The sequence below is a fragment of the Pelophylax lessonae genome, assembly GCF_965119305.1.
Source record: "Pelophylax lessonae genome assembly, chromosome: 1".
In the NCBI taxonomy this organism is placed as follows: Eukaryota; Metazoa; Chordata; class Amphibia; order Anura; family Ranidae; genus Pelophylax; species Pelophylax lessonae.
In genome coordinates this window covers 761,306,573-761,331,298 of record NC_138768.1, presented here as the reverse complement: position 1 = coordinate 761,331,298, position 24,726 = coordinate 761,306,573, and the positions used below count along the sequence as shown (strand labels likewise).

At 43.5% G+C, this 24,726-nt stretch overlaps 1 protein-coding gene across 1 annotated transcript in view; it reads right to left on the bottom strand.

Annotated features, from left to right (window-relative positions):
- The window catches only part of ARAP2 (ArfGAP with RhoGAP domain, ankyrin repeat and PH domain 2), a 570,354-nt gene that overhangs the window by 154,302 nt on the left and 391,326 nt on the right, over positions 1-24,726 (bottom strand). The window contains exon 21 of the mRNA XM_082248393.1: positions 24,395-24,607. Coding sequence (XP_082104519.1) covers positions 24,395-24,607 — 213 coding nt within the window. The remainder of the gene's footprint in view (positions 1-24,394; positions 24,608-24,726) is intronic.

Here is a 24,726-nt window from a genome sequence, read left to right as displayed (position 1 = left end):
AGTGTGTATATATATATATATATATATACAGTGTGTATATATATATATATATACACACACACACACATATAGAATACTAAGAACTGAACTTGTTCTTTTGAGATGATTTTCCTAAACATACCAAGCCATGGTGACATGGCATTATAACTGTTAGCTGAAGTTTATAATAATTGTTAAAAATCATGTGTTGTTAACTAAAGTCTCATGCATATCTGCAGAGCAATTTCCATAAATCAGATTGCTACAAGCTAATACTGTATATTGTATTTTTGTTCTGACAAGAATCGAACTTGGATTTCTGATAACTTTTCCTTTTGAAAAAAAAAAAAAAACTACCATTTACTTAAAACTTTTCCTCATTTCTTATTAATCTTGCTGCTAAAAATGGATGAATGGTTAATTAAAAGAAGGAAAAAGGGAAACTAATGAGCGTGAAGGCTGGTAGGGCCACAAATCTCCCGTGAATCGAGATTTAAGTGCCAGTGCAGTCATTAATAGCTGATTTTATTAAAACCGGTTCTAGCTGAATGCAGTAATAAGCCTTAAAATGTGTGGGTGAAAAGTTAACTGATGAAAAAAAGACCCCCCTAATGATATCATGTATGCATATGTTACAACATTAAAGGTTTCATCAGTCTATGACCCTAAAGGAGCTTACAATCTAATGTCCTTACTAAAGTAATACTTGTGCACACACTAAGGCCAATTTAAGTGGGAGGTAATTAATTCATATTATGAAAAATTGTTATCAGATACTTACTGTAATTTTCTTTTCCTGGTGTCTCCTAATGACAGCAAATCTTGGGTCAGCCTATGACGCCAAAATAACTACTTAACTAGCAAAAAAAAGTAATTGTCCCTTACATAGCCTTTTATTACTAGCCTTGCAACATGACCCTGCATGGGAAACATGCTGTCATGAGGAGATGCAAAGGAAAGGAAAATTACAGCAGGAATCTGATAACATTTTTTTTGTATTTCTGGCTGTCCTCCTAAGAGCATTAACTTGGGATGTAACTAGCAAATATAATTTCAACAAAGAAGGGAATACAACAATTAGAAAAAAAAGTGCCAAAAACAATACTACATAGAGCAGAATGTTGCATGACAATTGTTTACCCTTGGGAACAAGCAGAGGAGAGAATTGTCTTCCCAAAATGATGGTAAAAGGCTGACAAAGAGTCAAGTCCATAATGCATAGTGTTTTGCTGAACTTTAGCTGGCTGGCTGCCTTGCACATAACTTTCTAGATACCTTCATGTGAGAACCCCAAGATGTTGCACTAAAGGTAAGACTCATGATGGAAAGAGTGTTTTCCATGGTTGCCTAAGTTTTATGGCCGCACAGAGAAATTGTTACACCAACATGTCTTCAGCCCGCTTCCCTTAGGGCAGATAAGGCTGACATTTGTGCTCTTAAGTAATTTAGACCCTTATTTAGAAACAAAGTACTTAGCATGAGCTTTCCCTCCCTATGGGGCAATTTATACTCTACCTACAGATTACAAGGACCCTTGAGTGCACACAATAAGCTGGAGTTACCTAGACACATGGGTGTCTGCCACCCTGGAGAGGCTAAACCAGGTTGGGAAGTGGCAGGAGCAGGGAAAAAACATACAGTGGTCCTGAAGCTGGATAAGGGACATTTACTCTTTTTTTTCATTTGCTAGTTAGGTGGTCCTTTTGGTGTCAAGGGGGCAGAGCTGACCCGAGGTATGCTGTCACGAGGAGACACCTGGAAATATATATACATTCTTTATATATATGTATACACACATATATATTTCTACCTAGTGCTTCATCTGTCTAATGTTAGGATAAACATTCAAACTTTGGTAGGAAACTGGGGCTTGATCTATGTATCTTTTTATCCATCTATCTATTTAGACAGATATTAATCATAGGAACCACACGTTAATATATATATATATATATATATATATATATATATATATATATATATATATATATATATGTATATATATATATATATATAGTATAAATACACTATATTACCAAAAGTATAGGGACACCTGCCTCTACACACCCATGAACTTTAATGGCATTCCAGTCTTAGTCCGTAGGGTCCCCCTTTGCAGCTATAACAGCTTCAACTCTTTTGGGAAGGCTGCACACAAGGTTTAGGAGTATCTATGGGAATTTTTGACCATTCTTCCAGAAGCGCATTTGTTAAGCCAGGCACTGTTGTTGTACAAGAAGGTCTGGCTCGCAGGTTCCGCTCTAATTCATCCCAAACCTATTCTATCAGGTTGAGCCAAGCCCAATCCCTGAAAAAAAAGCCTGCACCTTAATCCCAAACCCCCGCACCAAATTATTTGAGCCATTGCACAAAGCAAGGTCCATAAAGACATGGATGAGTGAGTTTGGGGTGGAGGAACTTGACTGGCCTGCCTCAACCCGATAGAATATCTTTGGGATGAATTAGAGCGGAGACTGCGAGACAGGCTTCTCTTCAACATCAGTGCCTGACCTCACAAATGTGCTTCTGGAAGAATGGTCAAAGTCCCATAGACACACTTCTAAACCCTGTGGACAGTCTTCCCAGAAGAGTTGAAGCTATTATAGCTGTAAAGCGTGAACCAACTCAATATTGAACCCTACAGACTAAAACTGGGATGCTCTTAAAGTTCACAAGCGTGTGGGGCGTGGCCTGGATGTGAAGCTGAGCAGTCGCATTGTGCTTGAGCTCCACTCCTACTCTCATCCTGTCATCTCTTCCAGCTCTTTTTTATCCTCTTGGCACCCCCATACCTTCCATCCTGGGTTCCCGGAGACCGAGCGGCACCCCGCGGTCTCCTCCTCTGTCACCTGGGAAGCTGCGCTCTGCCAAAAAGTCCGGGTCCTCAGGCTCCTCTCCAGGTCCCACGGCGGCTATCTTGGATACGCGGCCTACTCCACCTCAGATGATAGCGGGCACTCAGATGGCGGGAAGCCCCGGAGGTTCCACGGATCCGTCCCCATCCGACATCCTGGAGGCCATCAAAGCCTGCAAAGATGCCCTCACGGTGAAAATGGATTATCTGGCAACGGATGTCAGCCTCATCCGCCACAATCTGGATAAATTAAGGTCCAGGATGTCGGAGGCGGAGGGCCGCATCTCACAGTTGGAGGACTCCACCCGGGCAGATTCCAGGGACCTGCACGACCTTCAACTGCAGGTCAGAGCTCTCCAGGACCAGGCGATTGACACAGAAAACCACTTCCGACGCAATAACATTTGCATCCTAGGACTCCCAGAGCGTGCGGAGGGCTCCCGGCCTGCGGAGTTTGCGGAAACTTTTCTCACTGGCCTACTGGATCTGCCCGCCATGCCCCCCACCTTTGTGGTGGAGAGGGCACACCAGGTTTCTCCGACTCCCCCGATAACGGGGGCCCCGCCTAGGCCGTTTCTGCTCCGGCTCCTCAACTACCGGGACCGAGATCGGATCCTCTCGGCCGTGAGAGCAAAGCAGGAACACCACTATGAAAACTCCAAAATTATTCTGTTTCCTGACTATTCCCCGGAGGTTCAACAGAGCCGGCGACAATTCCCCGACATCCGCACATGGCTCCGCGAGAAAGGCATTAAATTCAGTCTCCTCTATCCCAGCAGGCTCCGGGTGATTGACGGTGATCGCACCCGTTTTTTTGATGATCCAGACGCAGCGTCGGCCTGGCTAGATGTCCGCTGAAGCCCAGGGCCCCTTTGAACATCCCCGCACTGCTCTCTACCTACAGTGCTCTCCGAGGCCAGCCGGCATTGTTTCTGTTACTCCGGAAGGTACACTTTATCCCTTGTTGCCACCTCCTATCTTGGATTATGCCCCGGATTCCATCTTCCTCCGCTGATGTCCTTGTCTTGACTGTTTTAATCCTCCCTTTCTGCTATGGACCTCTACTGGCTGTCCCACTTCCCATATGCACTGTTATGTTCCCCCCTGCCGCCCCCCTCCTTCCCCCCCCCCTGGTCGGTGCCGACCTCTACTTGCTGTCTGCTGGAATCCTGTTTAGAGTGGAGCTGGGCCCAGCGTGTTGGAACTGTTACCCTCCAGTTGTATCCTGTGAGTCTGGCTTTGCCCACAGCTCCCTCCACAATTTTTTGCTTCCTCTCCCGGCTTCTCTTTTTTGTTTTTTCCTTCCTCTCTTCGTGGACTCTGGCTGTGGCTGCAGCCACGGGACTGCTCCCACGATAGGTTTGGCTGACTAGATAGCCGGTGCCTATTGCTTTTTCTATTTTGTTTGGGGTTAAGACCCTGAATTTTTGGGGTGCGTCAGGGAACGGTAGGGTAGGCACTAAGTGCCTGGGTGTTATGCTTCGCTGAGTGGAGTACTTATGTTGTTTAAGTGTGTTTTTGTTTGGTGCATGGGTCTCTCCTTAATTGCTGTGCCCCTGATGTTTTGGGTCACTTGCGTGTTTATTGGGGTTCTACTTTTCCTGACCTTCCATGATGGCATCACCTAAGATGAGTACCTTTTCGGTGCTGTCCTGGAATGTAAGGGGCCTTAATTCCAAATTCAAGGCGGGCACTTCTTTTCCAATATGTGCAGAAACACAACCCATCTATCTTAATTTTACAAGAAACACATCTGGTGGGCAGCAAACTACTGTCTTTGAAGAGGTCATGGGTGCAGCGGGCCTTTCACGCCTCCTACTCAACCTATGCCAGGGGTGTCTCCGTGTTGCTGCATAGGTCCCTGCCATGCATTCTGGAGGCAGTCCATACTGATCCCCTGGGCAGATATGTTATTCTTGTGCTATCCATGAGGCAGCAGAGATATGTAGTGGTGGGTGTATATGCTTCCCCCCCTTTCAAGACGGATGTCCTATACGCCATTCTGAAGAAGATTTCCAGCTACTGCCCGGCTAAGCTGCTTTTGTTGTGAGATTTCAACGCCATCCTCTCTCCGGACCTGGACAGGCCTCTGCCCCCAAGGCATTCTCCAGTGACCTCCTCAACTGGTCCTTGGTGGCCGGGGTACGGGAAGTGTGGCGGTGGAAATACCCCCAGGAGAGAACCTACTCCTGCTTTTCCACTACGTATAAGACGTCCTCCAGGATAGACTATGGGTTTGCCAATCCGTCCTTATTATCAGACATGGAGGAGGTGGGGTACTTACTCAGCGGCTTGTCAGACCATAGTCCCCTATTGGTTGTCCTGCGTTCTGGTTGTGACCGCTGTGGTTCCATGTGGCACCTAGGCGCCCAATAGATCGATCAACCGGACATTGTGGCACAGACTCAGTCGGTGATCCGGGAGTACTGGGACACGAATGCTGGTACTTCTTCTCCGGAAATCGTGTGGGACTCTTTCAAGGCGGTTACCAGGGGCCACTACATCTCCGCTATCAAGGTAGTCAGGCTGAGTCAGTCTGCTGTTGTGTCTGCCTTGGAGGTGGTGGTCGAGACAACCTCCACCCGTTATGGTGGGGACCCCTCGGTCTCCAACTTTGAGGTGATGCAGGCGGCTAGACGTGATTTACAGCTTCACGTGTCTTAAGGTTGCTAGACTGACCACGTACAAGTCTAAGCAACGTTTTTTCGAACATGGCGACCGCAACGGGAAACTGTTGGCCATATTGTCTCATCATGATGCCCCGCTCACCTTGGTGCCGGAGCTCACCTCCCCCACGGAGGAGCCAATCACCTCCCCAGAGGAGATCTTGGGGGCTTTTCGGGCATTTTACTCTAAGTTATATAACAATACCCTCCCCCCTGATCTCAGTCCGGAGGACCTGTTTTAGCTTTTGGATCCATTGGCCCTGGGATGGCTGTTGGACTCTGAACATTCCGGGCTGGTCCGGCAGATTACGGAGGAGGAGGTGCGGGTTGTGATTCACTCTATCTCTGGTGGAAAGGCTCCCGGCCCGATGGGCTACCCATTGAGTTCTACAAGACCCACTCCAGTGTCCTAGCTCCCCTCCTGGCTGCATTATACAATGACTGCCTTGAGTTGGGTTCACTTCCGCAGTCCATGGCAGAAGCTCACATTATCTTGATTCATAAGTCACCCAAAGACCCTAAATTGTGTGCTTCACAATTCATCCAAAAGTATGAGATAGGAGGAGGATTCGCTGTGTTTGCAGAGTGCTGGAATTTTGCTGAAGATGGCATCCGCTTGTCTGTGAGGATTTTCAGGAGTCAAATCTGGGAGTTTGTCACGGACCCCCTTGTGGATATCCATACAGCCAATACTGGTATCTCCGTTGAAGGGTGAGTGCGACCCCTAGTGGACAATTGGAATACAAGCACTTGAGGTTTTATCACAAATACTTTCACCCATTTTTTAAGCACAGCTGCCTTTGAGCTATTTTATCCAACTTTTTACCAACAATTATTTATTTTACTACTATTATTATATTTTGTCACTTCACATTAAATACTTTCACCAGCACTTTGTGGTTTCTTAACTTATCCAGCCATAATTTCTACCTGCACGGTTTTATTGATTATATACACCTTTGCACTGGCACTTTATTTTGCACATTTTTATAGAGTGACACCGCATGGTCTGGATATACCACTGTTTTACCATATATTTATTAGGTAGCGCAGATTCCAACTACTCCCCCCTTTTTTTACAATACTTGACCCCTAATTTTTAGGGGTTGGTTGGTGGCTGCTTCCTATTTTGTAAATAATATTCTCTGGAAAAATCCATAGCGCTGGTCCCCCCCTATTCTACTTCAGTACTCAAAACTGCCCAGGGGTCTGCCTGAGAGAGGGGAACACTCCAGAAGGTCAAAGAGATCCGGGAGCCAGCTAGCCAGTAGTGGTGGCTTAGAAAGGGGGTGCCAGTGTCTAAGCACTAAAGATTAGAGAGAGAAAGGGGGTGTCGGTGGGGGCCCTGAAGTGTTCAGCAGTGCAGCAGTGTATTCAAGTGGCTACCTCAGCAGGAGTGCTTAGGGGAGCTAGAAGAGGACTTCTTTAGTCAGAAAGCAGTCCCAAGTCAATTTAGCATTAACCGGCATCCGGCCAGCATTACCCAGGGTCAAGTTAGCGTTGATAGGCATTCGGCCAGCCTCAAGTCAGCGCCAAACAGCGTTATTCAAGTGTCTCCGCCAAATGCGCCTAGTTTAGTTCCAGGAGTATCCCACTCATCCCTTCTCCTATCCAAGTTACCAAATGAATACAAAAAAACAAAAGATAATGGACTGGTCATTGTCTCAGTGCTCACACTTGGAGAACATGCTTAAATGTGCTGTTGTTGCTAGTGGTAATCCAGGGGGACCCATATCCAGCAAAACAGCTGGGAATTGTGCTACACTTACAATAGCGTTTATAAAGTTGTCCCTTGCTAAAACACTGAAACTTTGTGCACGTTTTACTTAAAGTAGAAGTCCACCCTAACACTAAAATCTCTAAATCTACAGCCATCCATGATCTAAGACTAACCTGTCCAGCCCTGTAAAGAAGAAATCGCTATACATACTGTACCTTTTCTATAGCCGATCTGGTCCGGTCTCCAGCAGCGGAAGCTCTGCAGTAAAGACAGCTGACAATGGTTGGGAAATTCCTGGGAAGTGACGTCACCCATAGAGTTACTATGTGGCTTCCTTTGTCGGCTGCCTCCTCTGCACCTGCCTTCACGGTGAAGCCGCCACTGACAGCTCAGTGTGGGACTGGACCAGAGCGGCTTCAAAAAAGGTATGTATAGCGATTTCTTCCTTACAGGGTTAGATAGGTTAGTCTTAGATCATGGATGTCTGTAGATTTAGAAATTTTAGTGTTAGGGCGGACTTCTACTTTAAGAAAAAAAAAGTGTTGATAGTAAAATTTGACCCTAAAAAGTGCATACCAAGGGATTTATTCAGCTCTACATAAATGTTTAACATGTGACGACATGAATGATACATAAAGTTTAAGCTGTAATATCAAATAACAAAGAGGTGTAAAAGCATGAATGCTGCTTAGATTGTAAAAAGGGTTTGGGTCATTGGCTACATTAAAATTTGTGTATGTGAACAATATGTCCACACACTTTTTTTTTTTTTCCAAAATAAGTTCACACACTTTTTCATTTCAAAAGTAAACATTTTTAACATTAACAAGGTGCAATTTACTATTTAGGTAAAAGTCTGGACAATTTCACTGCCATTAAAAGATCACTTTAGGGCACGGTTTCCTGAAGTGTGACTGGATCTGACATTAGTCAGTCACAGAGGCTGAATCTTATAAATATTGAAGCAGAATTATAACTAGCCCTATTATCAGTTTGCACTTGTCTGAACTTGTCATCCACATCAAGCCAGCAGCTGAAAGATTCTCATCAGACTTGATCAAGAGTGACAATCCAAAATATCATATCATATCAAAATATTGATTTAGCTAGTACACTTCCATTTTAACTGTTCTTCATGTCTGCCCACTTAAAATATATGTCAAGGCAAGAGAAAAAAACACTTTCATTGCATGTTTGCATTTCCCCATGTTTTTCCCTTTAAAAATGGGTACAGAAAAACATCTGTTGATCTGCCAGGAATCCAGCGAGCTAATAACTTTCTGTTTGGACGGACAACACAGGACTGCCTTTGCTAACCTGGAATCCAACCACCCCTTCTTGCTGGACTATAAAGCTTCTTCTATCCCACACCCCTCTCTGTCCCACTCTGCACACATACATTGGTTTCTTTCCCAGCAAACAAATGCTGCTGCTTTGACTTCTAAAACCCTGCCCACACACTGTGTGTTTGGAAAAATGTAAATCTGGGGACAAGTCCTCATCAATAGGAGTAGAGCTCCCAGCACTAGCCCCGCAAGTATTTTACAAGCCTGGTAATGATGTCACAAAAGAAAAGTTGTTTGTTGTTAAATAAACATTAAATTATAGGTGAAAGAAAGAAATAATCCTGGGACATCCTCTATAGAGGAAGTGAAAGGTTTGAGGGTATATTTGGGTAATGCTTGGACATACGCTTTATTGCAAATGTGTGTATGTTTTTTAGAAGTTATAACATTATGGTCTTAACATTTAAATAGGACCTTCACCATTATCTTATCAAGTCTTTTGACTGTATATAGTACAACATAGCTGCATGCCTTTGCCAACATTGATGCTGTTGTCTTTTGCCCATTTCAATACTAACAAACACTCTTTTGGATGAAAAAAAAAAAAAAGTATCTTCACAATTATCTTTACATATAGTGCCTATCAAAGCTGATATTCGCAGAACTTCATGTAGGTCAATTTTTCAGAACATTTGGCCCTCTGCCGAACAAGACAATTTCCAGTTGTCCTGGTAAGGCATCAGTCCTTGAAAATTGAAACCCGGTTGGTTTAGAGTACTCTGTCATGATTCAAATTTAGAAATTGTCAATGCTGAATTTTGGCTCATAGATAGTGTTGAGCGAACACGGACTGTATTATTCGTGTTCGTACCGAATAATTGGATTTTTGTTACCCGAACACGGACCCGAAAACTTTACTGTATGTTCGGGTTTAAAATCCGTGTTCGGTCATTTTATTTCCCGTTTTGTATGTAATGGCGCGCTTTTAATGGCGGGCTTTCAACAGCCAATCAACAAGCGTTTAACTGGTGTGCGCCATCACAGCCATGCCTACTAATGTATTAGTAGCTGTGATTGGCCATCTGAAGCATGTGACCATGTCTTTATAAGTTCGAGAGCCCCAGCGCGCCGTGTCATTCTGCTGTAGTTTAGGGACAGAGCACACATCATACGTGCTGGCTGCTGATTAGGGACAGACAGTGATTCTGTGAAAAATTGTGTCCGAAAAGAATGCAGGGACTGGTCGGAGTGCAGGCAGGGAAAGTTATTAGAGCATTTTAGGGCGAGGCTGGAGATTAGGCAGGGTCAGTCTTCTACATCGATTTTGCTGTGTGGGGGATGGTGCAGTGAATGATCTTATTGAGCATATTAGGGACAGGCTGGAGATTAGGCAGGGACAGTCTACATCGATTTTGCTGTGTGGGGGGTGGTGCAGTGAACAATCGTTTTGCCCTCACTTGAGCCCACTGAGGAGGAGGAGGAGGGAGAAAAAAATCTATTTTTATCAGTCTGTTGTGTGCAGCGTTCAGCTATATTTAACTACAGATTGCTGTTCTAATCTGCTATTAAAAAATTAATTTAAAGGGGAATTTTTTTAAGAGCACTTGCCATGCTTTTAACTACATTTTGCTGCCATTTTCAGCACTCTAGCCCTTTCCATTGGTGTTTTAGAGCCATTTTAGTTCCTGAAAGTTCGGGTCCCCATTGACTTCAATGGGGTTCGGTGTCCGGGTAAAGTTCGGAAAAAGTCCGGGACACGGACCCGGACTTTTTTTTCAAGTTCGGCCGAAGCCGCCGAACACGGACATCCAGGTGTCCACTCAACTCTACTCATAGATTGTCAGATTCCTCCTCTAGCTTGACCACTTAGTGAGCTTGCTTTACTAAAGGAAGAAGTGTCTTTTCACTTTGAGAAATGTTCACTTGGCTTAGATAAATTGGGTAGTGTACATTTGGTCTAGCTGTCTTGAGGCATATAATTTCTATTCAGGCATTGCTCATTACAGGTCTGCCTATCTCTGCTCAGGCACTGCCTGTTACAGCTCTGTTCATCTTTGCTTAGGCATTGTTCATTTCCAGCCTCATTCCATCTCATACTGCCCTGCAATAGCACCGAAGTTCCTTATGGCTCTTCTTACAGTTCATTCCTGGCTTTGCATGCTAACAGCACTTGGAGTGACCTGGACCAGCCCTAGGCTACCCGAGAGCAACAGCTATTAGAGATGTCCCGAACTATTTGCCGGCGAACAGTTCCCAGCGAACATCGCTTGTTCGCGCTCGCCGCGGCAAACTTTGACCCTGTATCTCACAGTCAGCAGACACATTCCAGCCAATCAGCATACCCTCCCTCCCAGACCCTCCCACCTCCTATAAAAAAGCAAAGACAGCATCCATCTTAGATTCATTCTGAAGCTGCAGTGTTAGTTAGAGCAGGGAGAGTGCTGCTATGGCTGAATTAATAGCTAGGCCAGTGTTCTGTGTCCACTCCAGTCCTCAAAGACCCATCTGCTGTAATATATATATATATATATATATATATATATATATATATATATATTATGCAGTTGCCTGCCCGTGTGTGAGAGGCCACAGGCCCACAGACTGTACTGTGTGCACACCACTCATATAGGGTGGCACAGTACATTGCACGGCCCACGCGCAGTGCCCCAAATTGGAAGTAAGAGGACCGACCAACCATCTTTTTCCATCTCCCGGTTCCTAAAATCTATTCCATACACCGGCCCCTGATAGGGGACGTAACAGGGATTAAACTGATAAGAATAGTACTACTTAACACACCACTCATATAGGGTAGCACAGTACATTGCACGGCGCACGCGCCGTGCCCCATATTGGAAGTGAGAGGACCGACCAACCATCTTTTTCCATCTCCCGGTTCCTAAAATCTATTCCATACACCGGCCCCTGATAGGGGACAAAACAGATATTAAACTGGTAAGAACAAATTTTTTTAATTTAAAAAAAGAGGACAGCCTCTGTAGACGCATGAGCCTACAGCTACTGCGGAGCTGTAGGCTCATGCGTCCTTTTGCGGAGGTGACAAACATGGTCAGTCAAACCCAAGGCAAAATCATTGACCTCATCCCATATGCGTTTTTTCTGGAGCGTGCCCTGCGAAGAGTGCTGGATCAGGCCGTAGATGAGCATGAAGAGGAAGAGTTGTGGTCACCATCACCACCAAAAGCAGCCTTGTTGTCGTCAATTGCTGGACCTGTGGCAACGCAGAGAGAGGGTCTGAAGAAGAGGAGTCAGAGGAGGAAGGTGGCTTTGAGGAGGTGGAAGACCAACCACAGCAGGCGTCCCAGTGGGCTTGTTGTCACCTTTTGGGGACCCTTGGTGTTGTATGTGGCTGGGTGGAGGAAGAGACCTTCAATGACGTCAGTGAGGACAAGGAACAGGACATGGCTAGCTTGGTATCCAACCTTGTGCAAATGGGGAGGTTGCAGTTGTGCAAATGAACTGTTTACGGTTTTTGCGGTGCGTTAAACCGGGAGTTTGGTGTGTCAGAGTTTGGTCTGTCACTGTGAAGCGGGCGTAACCCTTACACTACCTGATCGATACAACATCATACCTGATCGTATACACACACTGGATATTTTAAAGCACACTATTCCAAACAATTTAGGAATGTTAGGTGATTTATGCCCTTTATGGATTAAAACCCGACTCTGCGTCAACTACGTAATTTTCCATGGGAGTTTTGCCATGGATCCCCCTCCGGCATGCCACAGTCCAGGTGTTAGTCCCCTTAAAACAACTTTTCCATCCCTATTGTGGCCAGAAAAAGTCCCTGTGGGTTTTAAAATTTGCCTGCCTATTGATGTCTATGGTGGTTCGCCCATTTTGCCCGTTCGCGAACATTTGCGGAAATTCGCGTTCGCCGTTGGATGGAAATGGAAAATTTTATGTTCGCAACAGCTATAATATTGAAGCCTGTTTCCTGTTGTTGCTAGCCCAGATTGCCTGACTAATTTCTTGTCTCCTGCCTTGTTTTATGCCTTCTTCATCGCCAACCTGTAGTGTCTGATTACTATCTACTTGCAGCCTGCCAATACCATTTTGTGATGCAAACTATGCTCTAATCCTCCCTACCCTAAACTGTAGCCACTATGTCCCTGTCCTTCCCATAGTGGAGTGATACTGAGCGCTGCGACCTGGTACGAAAACCAGCAAAATCACATCTGCCTCATCAGGTGTTTTGGTGAAAACCAGCTGGTGCTTTGACTTCTTGCCTCAGGTGAGCATGCATCACTCACCAGGAAGTGTATTCATAACAGAAGAACAGCTATGCAGCCAGCTATAGGAGACAACTCTCTAAAACTAAAGAATTCTGTACAAGAACTATAGATCAGCCCTCAAAATTTCCATTCACCCGCTCGCATTTGACAAGTGGAAATAAGCCGAGGGCGAGTGTGGAGCCTCATTGAAGGGGAAGGGGGGGTGGCGGGTCGGCGCTGCCGACAGGTGGGGATGAAAGGGAGCCGATTGCTGATTCTCCTCACTGTGGAAAGAGAGAGGAGAGGAAGAGGAGCGCTGGCCGTATCACAAAGAGAGGGGAACTCCTTCTTTGAAACAGCTTGGATCTAAAAAGGCCGCTGTCAAACAAAGTCCCACCTCTTGGATTGGCTCTTATGATAGACAGCACTCTGGTCTAATGCCGGGAAATTGAAGTAGTGTGCAGCATATCATAGGAGCTGGTCCAGGAGGTGGGATTTTGTTTGACAGCAGCCGGCTTTTCAGATTCAAGCTGTGTCACAGCGGGAGATCCTCTCTGTCTCTCTCTCTCTAGCCGGCTCTTATTCCTGCGATTCCAATGCAGAGATAGGCTGCATTCATGGACACTGATGAGGCTGCATTCACGGGCACTGATAAGGCTGCATTCATGGGCAGTGATGAGGCTGCATTCATGAGCACTGATGAGTCTGCATGCATGGGCATTGATGTGGCTGCATTCATGGGCACTGATAGGCTGCATCATGCACAATTTTAAGCTGCATTGATGGACACTGATGAGACTGCAATCATGGGTACTGATGAGGCTCCATTTATGGGCACTGATGAGGCTGCATTCACGGGTACTGATAAGGCTGCATTCATGGGCACTAATGAGGCTGCATTCATGAGCACTTTTAAGCTGCATTAATGGACACTGATGAGGCTGCAATCATGGGTACCGATGAGGCTCCATTCATGGGCACTGATGAGGCTGTATTCATGGGCTTTGATGAGGCTGCATTCCTGGGCACTGAGGAGGCTGCATTAATGGGCACTGATAGGCTGTGCTGATGGGCACTGATAGGCTGCGTTGATGGGCACTGATAGACTGTACTGATGGGTACAGATAAGGTGGCACTGATGGGCACTGATAAGGTGGCACTGATGGGCACTGATAAGCTGCACTGATGAGGCTGCACTGTTATGCTGCACTTATGGGCACTAATATGCTGCACTGATATGCTGCACTGATGTGCACTGATAGGTTGAATTGATGGGCACTGATAGGCTGCATTGATGGGAACTGATAAGGCTGCACTGATGGGCACTGATAAAGTTGTTGCTGTCATTAATTATTTTTGTAACTTAATTCTGCATACAACATTTAACAATGTAATTTCTTGAGATAATTTACGAGGGAGTATTTAGGGGCAGATTTAGGGGAGGGGCAGGGTAGGGGTTGGGTGGGGCAACTGGTTGCGAGTAACTCTTACGGCCTGGATAGTAGCTCAGGACTTGCAATTTTGAGCCCTGCTATAGATAGAGTATTTTCATTTAGAGGGCCACATTCAATCCCTGTCTAGCTAACTATGCTTTTCATTCCCTCAGCATGGTATCTCTTCTGGGACATTTTTATGGAGATCACAGCAAGTTCACAGTCTTTTGTAGTACACACCTTCCCTTTTCTCCAACCCTGATGAGTGTCCCAGAGTTGGCACTGCAGTCTTCCTCCTTTAGGAAGAGCCTTAAAGTGATACTAACATCTTGTTTTTTTGTTTTTTAATAACAAACATGTTATACTTACCTGCTCTGTGCAGTGATTTTGTACAGAGCAGCCCAGATCCTCCTCTTCTCGGGTCCCTCACCAGCGCTCCTGGCCCCTCATTCCTGCCAAGTGCCCCCACAGCAAGCAGCTTGCTTTGGGGAACCTGAGCTGAACTTGGCCCTGCCTCCTCTCTCTCCTCATTGGCTCACTGACTTTGATTGACAGCAGCGGGAGCCAATGGTTCCTAATGTGTGTCTCAGCCTAATAGGAAGAGTCCTGGACAGCCGAGTAGACATGTGCGTGATGAAAAAAATGTGTTTTGTTTTGTTTAGATTCATTATCCTAGTTATTTTGTTTCGTTAAATTCGGTTGATGAGTTCAATTCATATTCCTGATTTGTGTGCACAATTCATATTCTGATTTCTTTTAATGCCTTTTTCCAATTGTCTTTGAATTTACCAATTTTTTTCAATGCAAATTGATAAACTTAAAAATAGTTGAATCTACAATTTTAGATTTTTTTTCGATTTGTGAACAAACAAAAGAAAAATCTTCATCAAATGATTACAATGATTCTTTAAATTATCTTTGGCTTAACAAAAACTGCATTATTTTGAAATGGTACTCTAATAACTCATTGTCTTTAATTTCAGAAATATGTTTACAGTTCGAATTTAAATGGATTTCGATGTATATTTTGTTTGGAATTTAAATTAGAATTTCGAAAATTTGGCCGAAATGTAGTTTCGTTATTCAGAGCATTCGGTAAACATTGTTTATACTTTAATTTGAGTATTCGGACATATCTGAATCTCCGAATAACAAAAAATTTGTCAGAATGTTTATTCGGAATGAACACACCTCACATGTCTACAGACGAGTCTCTCGTGCACCATCGCTGGATTGACAGGGGGTCTCAGTTAGGGGGGCTGAGGAGGGCTGCTGCACACAAAAGTTTTTTTTCATCTTAATGCATAGTATGCATTAAGATAAAAAAAACCTGCCTTTAGAACCACTTCAAGCCTAGGATGTTTATCTCTCGAAACAGGGAAGTGAGATTATATACAGCATCTACTCCCTGTATGAGGCACTGGCCAAACTTTACAATGACACTTGTGGAACAGCCACCCCAAAGTCTACTCTAGGAAACCTTAGGTCAAAGATCCGTCAATTAGTATAGCCTTGATTTTTATAGATGGAGTGTGGAAAATCAATGGAATGATGCTGCCCTCAATCACCAGTTCTTCCTAGCCCTCTTGGAACAGGTAAAAGATGAACTAGCTCAAATTAGAATACCAAATACACTGAATGAGCTTAGTCAACTGGCCAGACTGGTTAGATTGACCATAGTCTTAAGGAGTGGAAACAGGGAAAGATGGAAGCCTACTGGTGATTCAGTCTAAAGGGCAGAGGTAGGCCTCTCTTACAGTTCTGGTCAGGAGCCCTGGTAAGGTAACAGGAAAAGTTCAGAGTGGCACAAGTGCCTGTAAAGTCTTCTAGCAGGTGCTGATGTGTTTTAGGGTGCACAGAGATGACTGACTAAATGCACACTGGTGAAAGGACCAGAGCCAGAGGCAAGCACGGGTCAGCTGATGCAGGTGTGGGTACGAGACCCAAGGCCAGACAGTCTAGGTCAGCAACCTTTGATCAAGGTACAGACAGCAGGCAGCAGAGTGGAATCAGGCTGGGGTCGGTAACAGAAAGGCAAATCATCCAAGAGAGCAGGCAGAGGAATAAGCCAAAGGCAAGGTTGGTACAGGCGGTGTTCAGGCAGAATCAGGTACAGAAAAGGTTGGCAACAGAGGATCAACACAGGAACAGATGCACTGATGCTTAAGAGCATAATAGACCAAACTGCACTGACAGAGGACTAATGCAGTTTAAATAGTCTGCCTTGCGCCACCCGCTCGAGCTCCCATTTCATGGCCACAGTCAGGGGTTCTTAGGCTTATGCACCTGCGTGTATGCAAACGTCTTTCCTGACACCTACTTACCTCTGCTTGAGGCAACAAAGACTTCAGCATTCCCACTACCTACAAATGCTTCTAAACCAATGCAGCTGAGCCTGGCCTGACCAGTTTTGTCCCCTGAAGAGCAGCTGCTGTACTGGCAATCCAAACTCTGTCTCTACTGTAGGTCATTTCCTTTAAAAATTGTCTTGCTAAGGTCAGCTGGAAAGAAAGCAACTATCGCCTCCAAACTTACTCTGTCCTCTTTGGCTTATCCCACTCACATTTTATTATCCTTGTCTTTGTGAGTACCCACAACCCAAAAGTTCAAGCTATTACTGGCTCGGGTGCATGTGCCTGCTTTTTGGATGTTTCCCCTGTCCATCACCTGGGCCTGCCTCTCTGCTCCAAGACTTATGCACTATCCATCATATTAGCTGATTGTTCCACTACTAAAACCAGTCTCATTACAGAAACCTATCCATCAAGAAACCTATCCTTTCCTGATCACAGTTTTGCTGAGTCACCAGGAGAACCTTAGCTTTGATATAATGCCTTCATCCTTAGACCCTGTGATTTTGGGAGTGCCCTGATTGTAGGCCCCTACTCCCAGCATTAATTAGTGAAATTACTGCCACTGGATTCGTTTTTCTAAGCCAGAAAGTCTCCTCTTTGTGGATGAAGGGAAGATGAAATTAATCTGCTTGACCAGGATCTAAAAGCATCAAACCCAACGCCTTATTGTGTAATTAGCACGGTTTATTTAGCCCGCTACAATTAGCCTGCTTTCCCTGTTCATATGGATACCAAATTGCTACTCTATCAAACTGTTCCTCTGAATCCCAGTTATACAAAATGTCCTCCCTCTCTGGCCTTTAACCTAAAGAAACTGCAGAGTTGCCTTTCTAAGTCTCAGTCCAGGCTGATAAGAAGAGGAGAAAGGGTTTTGATTTTCATCTTGGGGATCAAGAGTGGATTTTCATAGCTAACCTAAGGCTGCATTTTCCCTCATAACACTGGGCCCTATGTTCACAGGCCCACCAAGATCATCAACCTTGTAGTGCTCTTGCTTACTGAGTCGGTGAAGGCATGCGTTTTACACCTCTTGTCTGAAGCCTGTAATCCTATACTTCTTCTCTAGTAGGTCTTATTATCGGTCTCTGCCTATTCTTGTGGTCAGTAATGAATAGTTTGAGGTTGAAGTCAGTGTAGTTTCAAGACAATTTACAGGGCATATTCAATACCTAATCAAATGGAAAGGGTTAGGCATGGAATAAAATTATTGGGAGCCTCAAAACCCTGTCCATGCCACCAGGCTAACCGGTATTTCATCATTCTCATACAGAAAAATGTGTCCCTGTGGTATCCAGGCACTGCCCATAATGGCATGCCCCATAATGGTCTGGGAGTAACTATCCAGGCCAACCCCCGTGCCAGTAGTATGTACTGTGCATGTTGCAAAAACAGGACTGAACTGTAAGGAAAGTCACAAGGAAATCCTTAGCTGTAGCAGGACAGGAAGAGTTAGAATGAGGCTGGAAATTATCAATGCCTTAGCAGAGTCGGACATAGCTCTAACAAGTAGGGATGATCAAACTTTTCAAAAGTTCGGTTCGACCAGAACACCCGAACTTCCCAAAAGTTCGGCCCGGATTTCAGAACCCCATTGAAGTCAATGTAGAAAAGGCAGGAGTTGGGACTTTAAATGGAGCACCGAATATAGTGCCCCCATCCCTGGTTACATGAATAAAGGAAAGGTTAGGGACTTTGAATGAGGTGGAGACCAGAACGCTGGGAGACATGGGTAATAAAAACATTTTATTACTGTACAACATCAATAGACACAGTACAACATGTAAAAAGGCAATTCATGTATAAACAGCATATTACAAACATATCGGTCAGTCTGATGCATTTGCAGGTACACAAAATATGCATAAAGAGTATAAGGACTATGGCACTTCGTATTGGCCACACAGTCCAAAGTTGCTACATTATTGCCATACTGTAGGCGGACTGCAGGGTGCACCATGGTAATGAATGTTGAATCAAAAACTTACTGCAGCAGTCATGGACCTAATATATATCATGTGTTGAATCACACAGAATTGCAATAAACATTCAATAGGTAAGTAACTGTTTGAAATTGATTGAGTAGCGATTGATTTCTGTATAGAAGAAAAATTTATGACATCCTTGTAGCTCTACGCGTTTCATGGCTAAATACCACTCTTCAGGAGCGGATGCCAAACAACTCTGTAAAAAAGTATAAATGTAAAAAAGTATAATTGTAACTATTGATCGACTAAAATCGCATATATGAAAATAAGGAGGGAGGAAAGGGTTATCCAATCCTATGGTTACTTACAAGATGGCTGTCATTAGCAAAGTGCGGCCCTGTGGGTGCAGGGCATCGCATGCGCCTCCCCCGGGAGCTGTGGTGGTAATCCCCGCAGTCCCGCACAACGCACCACACATATCACCATAAAAACGAAGTGCAGCGTAATGAAAAAATGTGGGTTGCGGCTGTGTTGCTGTGAAAAAGGCAAACTCTTCTGGCAGTAGGTTTGCCTTAATTGGGAGACACCTTTTACCAATTAGCAATCAGCGTGACGCTGGGAGGCACCCGTGGTTGTGCTGATGCACATATATATCCCCTAGTTTGCCACAGATCATTCAGACTCAGGATTTGAGAGACTACACATGTATACTACTATAACACTTGATGCAGTCATTTAAGGTAACCATATTTTTAATACTTTGTTGTATACTTTTTTTATTCTTGGATACACTGCACCTACTTACTACTTGGTTACTCTGACTGATTCTCTTGGAGTATTTCCTATCGCTACCTATATTTTATTTATTTATTAATTTATTTAAATATTTTCTTTCCCTTTTTATTTCTTTTGGGCTGTGGAGAGTTCTTTCTTTTTTGGTCCACCACTTCTACACATGCCATCTTTCCCATACTTTTGTTATTTCAGACTCTTAGTAGTTTCTTTTCTTTTTCACAGCAACACAGCGCAACCCACATTTTTTCATTACGCTGCACTTTGTTTTTATGGTGATATGTGTGGTGCGTTGTGCGGGACTGCGGGGATTACCACCACAGCTCCCGGGGGAGGCGCATGCGATGCCCTGCGCCCACAGGGCCGCACTTTGCTAATGACAGCCATCTTGTAAGTAACCATAGGATTGGATAACCCTTTCCTCCCTCCTTATTTTCATATATGCGATTTTAGTCGATCAATAGTTACAATTATACTTTTTTACATTTATACTTTTTTACAGAGTTGTTTGGCATCCGCTCCTGAAGAGTGGTATTTAGCCATGAAACGCGTAGAGCTACAAGGATGTCATAAATTTCTCTACTATACAGAAATTAATCGCTACTCAATCAATTTCAAACAGTTACTTACCTATTGAATGTTTATTGCAATTCTGTGTGATTCAACACATGATATATATTAGGTCCATGACTGCTGCAGTAAGTTTTTGATTCAACATTCATTACCATGGTGCACCCTGCAGACCGCCTACAGTATGGCAATAATGTAGCAACTTTGGACTGTGTGGCCAATACGAAGTGCCATAGTCCTTATACTCTTTATGCATATTTTGTGTACCTGCAAATGCATCAGACTGACCGATATGTTTGTAATATGCTGTTTATACATGAATTGCCTTTTTACATGTTGTACTGTGTCTATTGATGTTGTACAGTAATAAAATGTTTTTATTACCCATGTCTCCCAGTGTTCTGGTCTCCACCTCATTCAAAGTCCCAAACCTTTCCTTTATTCATTGAAGTCAATGGGACCCGAACTTCGGTAATCAAAAAACATTCTTTGGAGGCAGGCAAAACATCTGAACTTCTGTATAGGGGTATATATACACACACACTTATATGTATATATACACATACACATATATAGGTGTGATAGGAGCGGAGACATATTGGTGTTAATTATTTCATTAGCGCAAGCATAGTGTTCTGCTATTTTCACACCTATATGTGTGTAGGTGTATATATACATACATGTGTGTGTATATATACCCCTATACAGAAGTTCAGATGTCATGCCTGCCTCCAAAGACCCCAAAAAATGCCCAAAAAAACGTGTGTATATATATACCCCTACACAGAAGTTCAGATGTTTTGCCTGCCTCCAAAGACCCCAAAAAATGTCCAAAGAAAACCCCTGCAATGACACACCTGGCGGTTTTTTTTTTTTGGCACTTTTTTGGGCATTTTTTTGGGGTCTTTGGAGCCAGGCAAAACATCTGAACTTCTGTGTAGGGGTATATATATACACACACTTATATGTATATATACACATACACATATATAGGTGTGATAGGAGCGGAGACATATGCCTGTTAATTATTTCATTAGCGCAAGCATAGTGTTCTGCTATTTTCACACCTATGTATGTGTAGGTGTATATATACATACATGTGTGTGTATATATACCCCTATTCAGAAGTTCAGATGTCATGCCTGACTCCAAACTTGTCCTCAAAAAAGCCCTATGAACGCCTGCAGCAAAAAGCAGGCTGACCGGTGAGAAGCCATATCGCTGCTCTGTAAGTGACAAAAGAGAAACGATCTTTTCTCTATAGCGGTCACCCTAAAATGGAAGGGTTTTGTCACCCTTCCATAGCAGTCAGAGTCAGTTAACCCTACACTACACTACGGTCCCCTTACACTGAAAACTTTCCCTACAGAAACTAGATTATTAAAGCTAACTAAAGTGGAAAATAGCACCCTAACTACACTAGATATCCCTTTCCTCACACAACATTGCTAAATGACACTTTGTATCAGAAGTCACAGAACTGCTTCCACTCTCTTCCATGTCCCTGTATTACAATGCTAGGAATTTGGCGGGGGCTATCTTATATACTGGGGGGCGTATTCACTAATGATTGGCCTCTGGACCCCCTAGTCACTCCAATCACATTCCTAGCATTCTCCTGCCCCCTCAATTGGTTTTTACTGATGGTTCTGGTCCAATCACGGGCTTTTAAAGCCCATTTCCTTTCCCATTGCATTTTGTTCGGTTCTGGTTGCCGAATTCCAAACTTTTTCAGCAAAAAGTTCGGAATTCGGCCGAACCTCGAACAGCCAATGTTCGGGTCGAACCGATGGTCGACCCGAACCGTTCGATCATCCCTACTAACAAGCACTGGTTTAACAGAGCTTAGACGAGCCTGATAGAATACCAATACTAGGCTTACAGTTCCAATACAGAATGCACCTTCTTCTGCAAATCCTTTAATTTGATATACCTAATCCTGTATTGAAAATACAAACATTACACCAGCATCTGCTTTACCACCAAGAGCGGACTTCACATGTACAACATGAAACAGCACATCTGTAAAATCATACATTTTATTGTTTATTATTAAAAACTGTGGGAAAAAAACACATATAGCAACACCGCTTGAACAACAGGACTGGAGCCTTGTCACAAATACACAGTATGCAACAGAAATTGTATCCATGACAAGGCGTCCTGCTTTATTTCCCATTGACTCATTTCACGGAAGGTACTGTTTCTTCAAGACAAGATGATGATGTCAAAAACCACTAGATATTCAAATCAAAATATGCATAATTTATCCATGTCTGGCCTCTTCCGGTACCAGCGGAGTAAGATGACACCATTGTGCCATGTACGTGTCATCGTCTCGCATACACTAAATAGTGCATAGCATGGTAAAGGCCTCCAAAGCCAACCAAGGCAGCCTGCCCACCTTTAGAGCCAGCAAACACCACCCCTTAAAGGAGTGGGGCTGGTTGGGAACACGCTCCTAAAGAGGAAGGACAAGAGGGCCGGGCCCGTAAGCCTAGCCAGAGTTACCCATTCCTCCCTTGGATCACTGACCAAACTCCATCTCCAATACACACATTACATAGTTACATAGTTAGTGAGGTTGAAAAAAGACATCAGTCCATCCAGTTCAACCTATGATGTGTGTGTGTGTGTTTGCTTTTAACCATACATTGTATACCCCTGTATGTTGTGGTCTCTAAGGTGCCCATCTAATAGTTTTTTGAAACTATCAATGCTCCTTGCTGATACGACTGCTTGTGGAAGAGAATTCCACATCCTTACCGCTCTTACAGTGAAGAACCCCTTACGCACTTTAAGGTTAAACCGCCTTTCCTCTAGTTTTAGTGAGTGGCCACGTGTCTTATTGTATCTCCTTTCTCTGAATAGTTTGTTCCTTATGCTCGGGTCGCCAGTACAGTATTTGTACATTGATATCATATCCCCCCTCAATCATCTCTTCTCCAGAGCTTGTAGTCTTTCCTCATAGCTGATGTCCTCCATTCCCCTAATTATTTTTGTTGCCCTTCTACATTAGGGGTGTCTGGCACACATAAGCCTGCCCAAAAGACCAATGAAAGACTGCTTGTTTTGTTACCATACTGCCTAAGAATCTGAGCATATACTCCTACTCTCTGTGATGTGCATATTTGTATGTTAACAAATATGTTGTGATTTGATATTATTATACCCATTTTGATCTCAATTTCTAGTGGTTCTTTACAACACTGTCTTGTCCTGAAGAAGTGATACCTGTCGTGAAATGCATTGACAGGAAATATGGGAGGAAGCTTTCTCATGGATACTATTTCTGTAAATCTTGGATACTGAGTAATGGATTGTGACAGGGCTCCAGTCCCGTCTTTCAGGCATTGTTGCTATATGTATTTTATAATGTGATTTTCTCATATTTGTATAATATGATTTTAATAATAAACAATTCAATTGTATGATTTTACAAATGTTTTGCCCCGTGTTGTACCTGTAAAGTCCACTCTTGGTGGTAAAGTAGGGTCTGCTTTTCTATGTTTTGTTATTATTATATTGATGAAGGATGTGGTACAGTGGAAGTTTGAGCTAAATTTATAATTTTATAAGAACATTCAGGACTCTGGAACATTGCCCAGAGACAGAAATATTATGTGCCACAATGGTTTTCCCTAAACCATCATCTCAGGCACAACTCAAAGTCAATGGGACATTACAAACCTCACACCATGCCCACTTCCCACTTGGATGTGAGCGGTGACAGGACAATTAGCACCTGACACCACTCTTAAGTGTTAGGTTGAAAAAAATCTGCATCTCTTAATTGTTTCATGTATGAAATGCATGTTTCTTATTATCAGATCATATTTCCTCAAGAAGAGGCCAGAAAGCCTTGAAAACCAATAAATAGCGTCACCCTAAGCCCAAAATTTCACTGAAATATTTTGATAGATTTGCAGATGTACACACAATTGGAAGTTTTCATACACATATTTGACAAAGTGAAAAATTGCTAGTGAAGAGCCTGAAACTGTAGCAGAAACACAGCAGATTAGGGTATGTTGTAGGGCTTTGCTGGATAGTCAATAAGGGGTTATGTTATAATATGCATATTGAACCACACCACGGCATATCACATCTCAGCAATGGCCCATAGCCAGCCCTAAGGCTGAACTAATATGCCTGTGGGCAGGTTCAGCCTGGAACATTTTAGCAGCTTCTGAATTTGTGTTCTATTTAAAATTGCAAAATACAAGAAGAGTTCACTGGTTCAGCAGTATGCTTATAGATGGCAATATAATGGTACTGATTTTAAAAAAGATGACAGGAGGAAATGGAGGCGCCTAATGTAACAGTTTGTATCTGATGACATATGTTGCTTACATTATGAGCTCTCAGTAAAATGGTAGGTTCAAGGTACTATATGCATTGACAGCAGGATGTCTTCTAATTTTATAGCAAAGGAAGTTTGCTCTAATAGCATTGTGCTTGCAATCTCAGGGGAGTTTAAGCAAAAATCTTTCACTTAAATAAACATCTTTTACTTAGTAGATGCATTCGTTCAAATGAATAATGAAACAGCTATTTCTGGAACACAGTGTCATTACCTAGGGCAGAGATCCAATATGGATAAAGTTCTTTTGTCAGTAGTGCATCGTCTATTTCATATAAAAAATATTTCAGCACGTCCGTCACATCTTCCAGTTGATGTTTTCCGACTTTTAGCTTAATGCTTCGTGCGTCCTTTTTAAAATCTTCTAACAACTCCCTTACTTTCAGCGGGTTCCCGCTCTTCAGATACAGAGATTTGCTTCCCAAACCTTAATATAAGGAGACATCAAAATAAACATGTCTAAATGAATTATCATAATGTATGCTAAAATAATGTATACTTTGAAATATGAAAAGTCTGTCTTGTAAACTATACCACGCACAAATA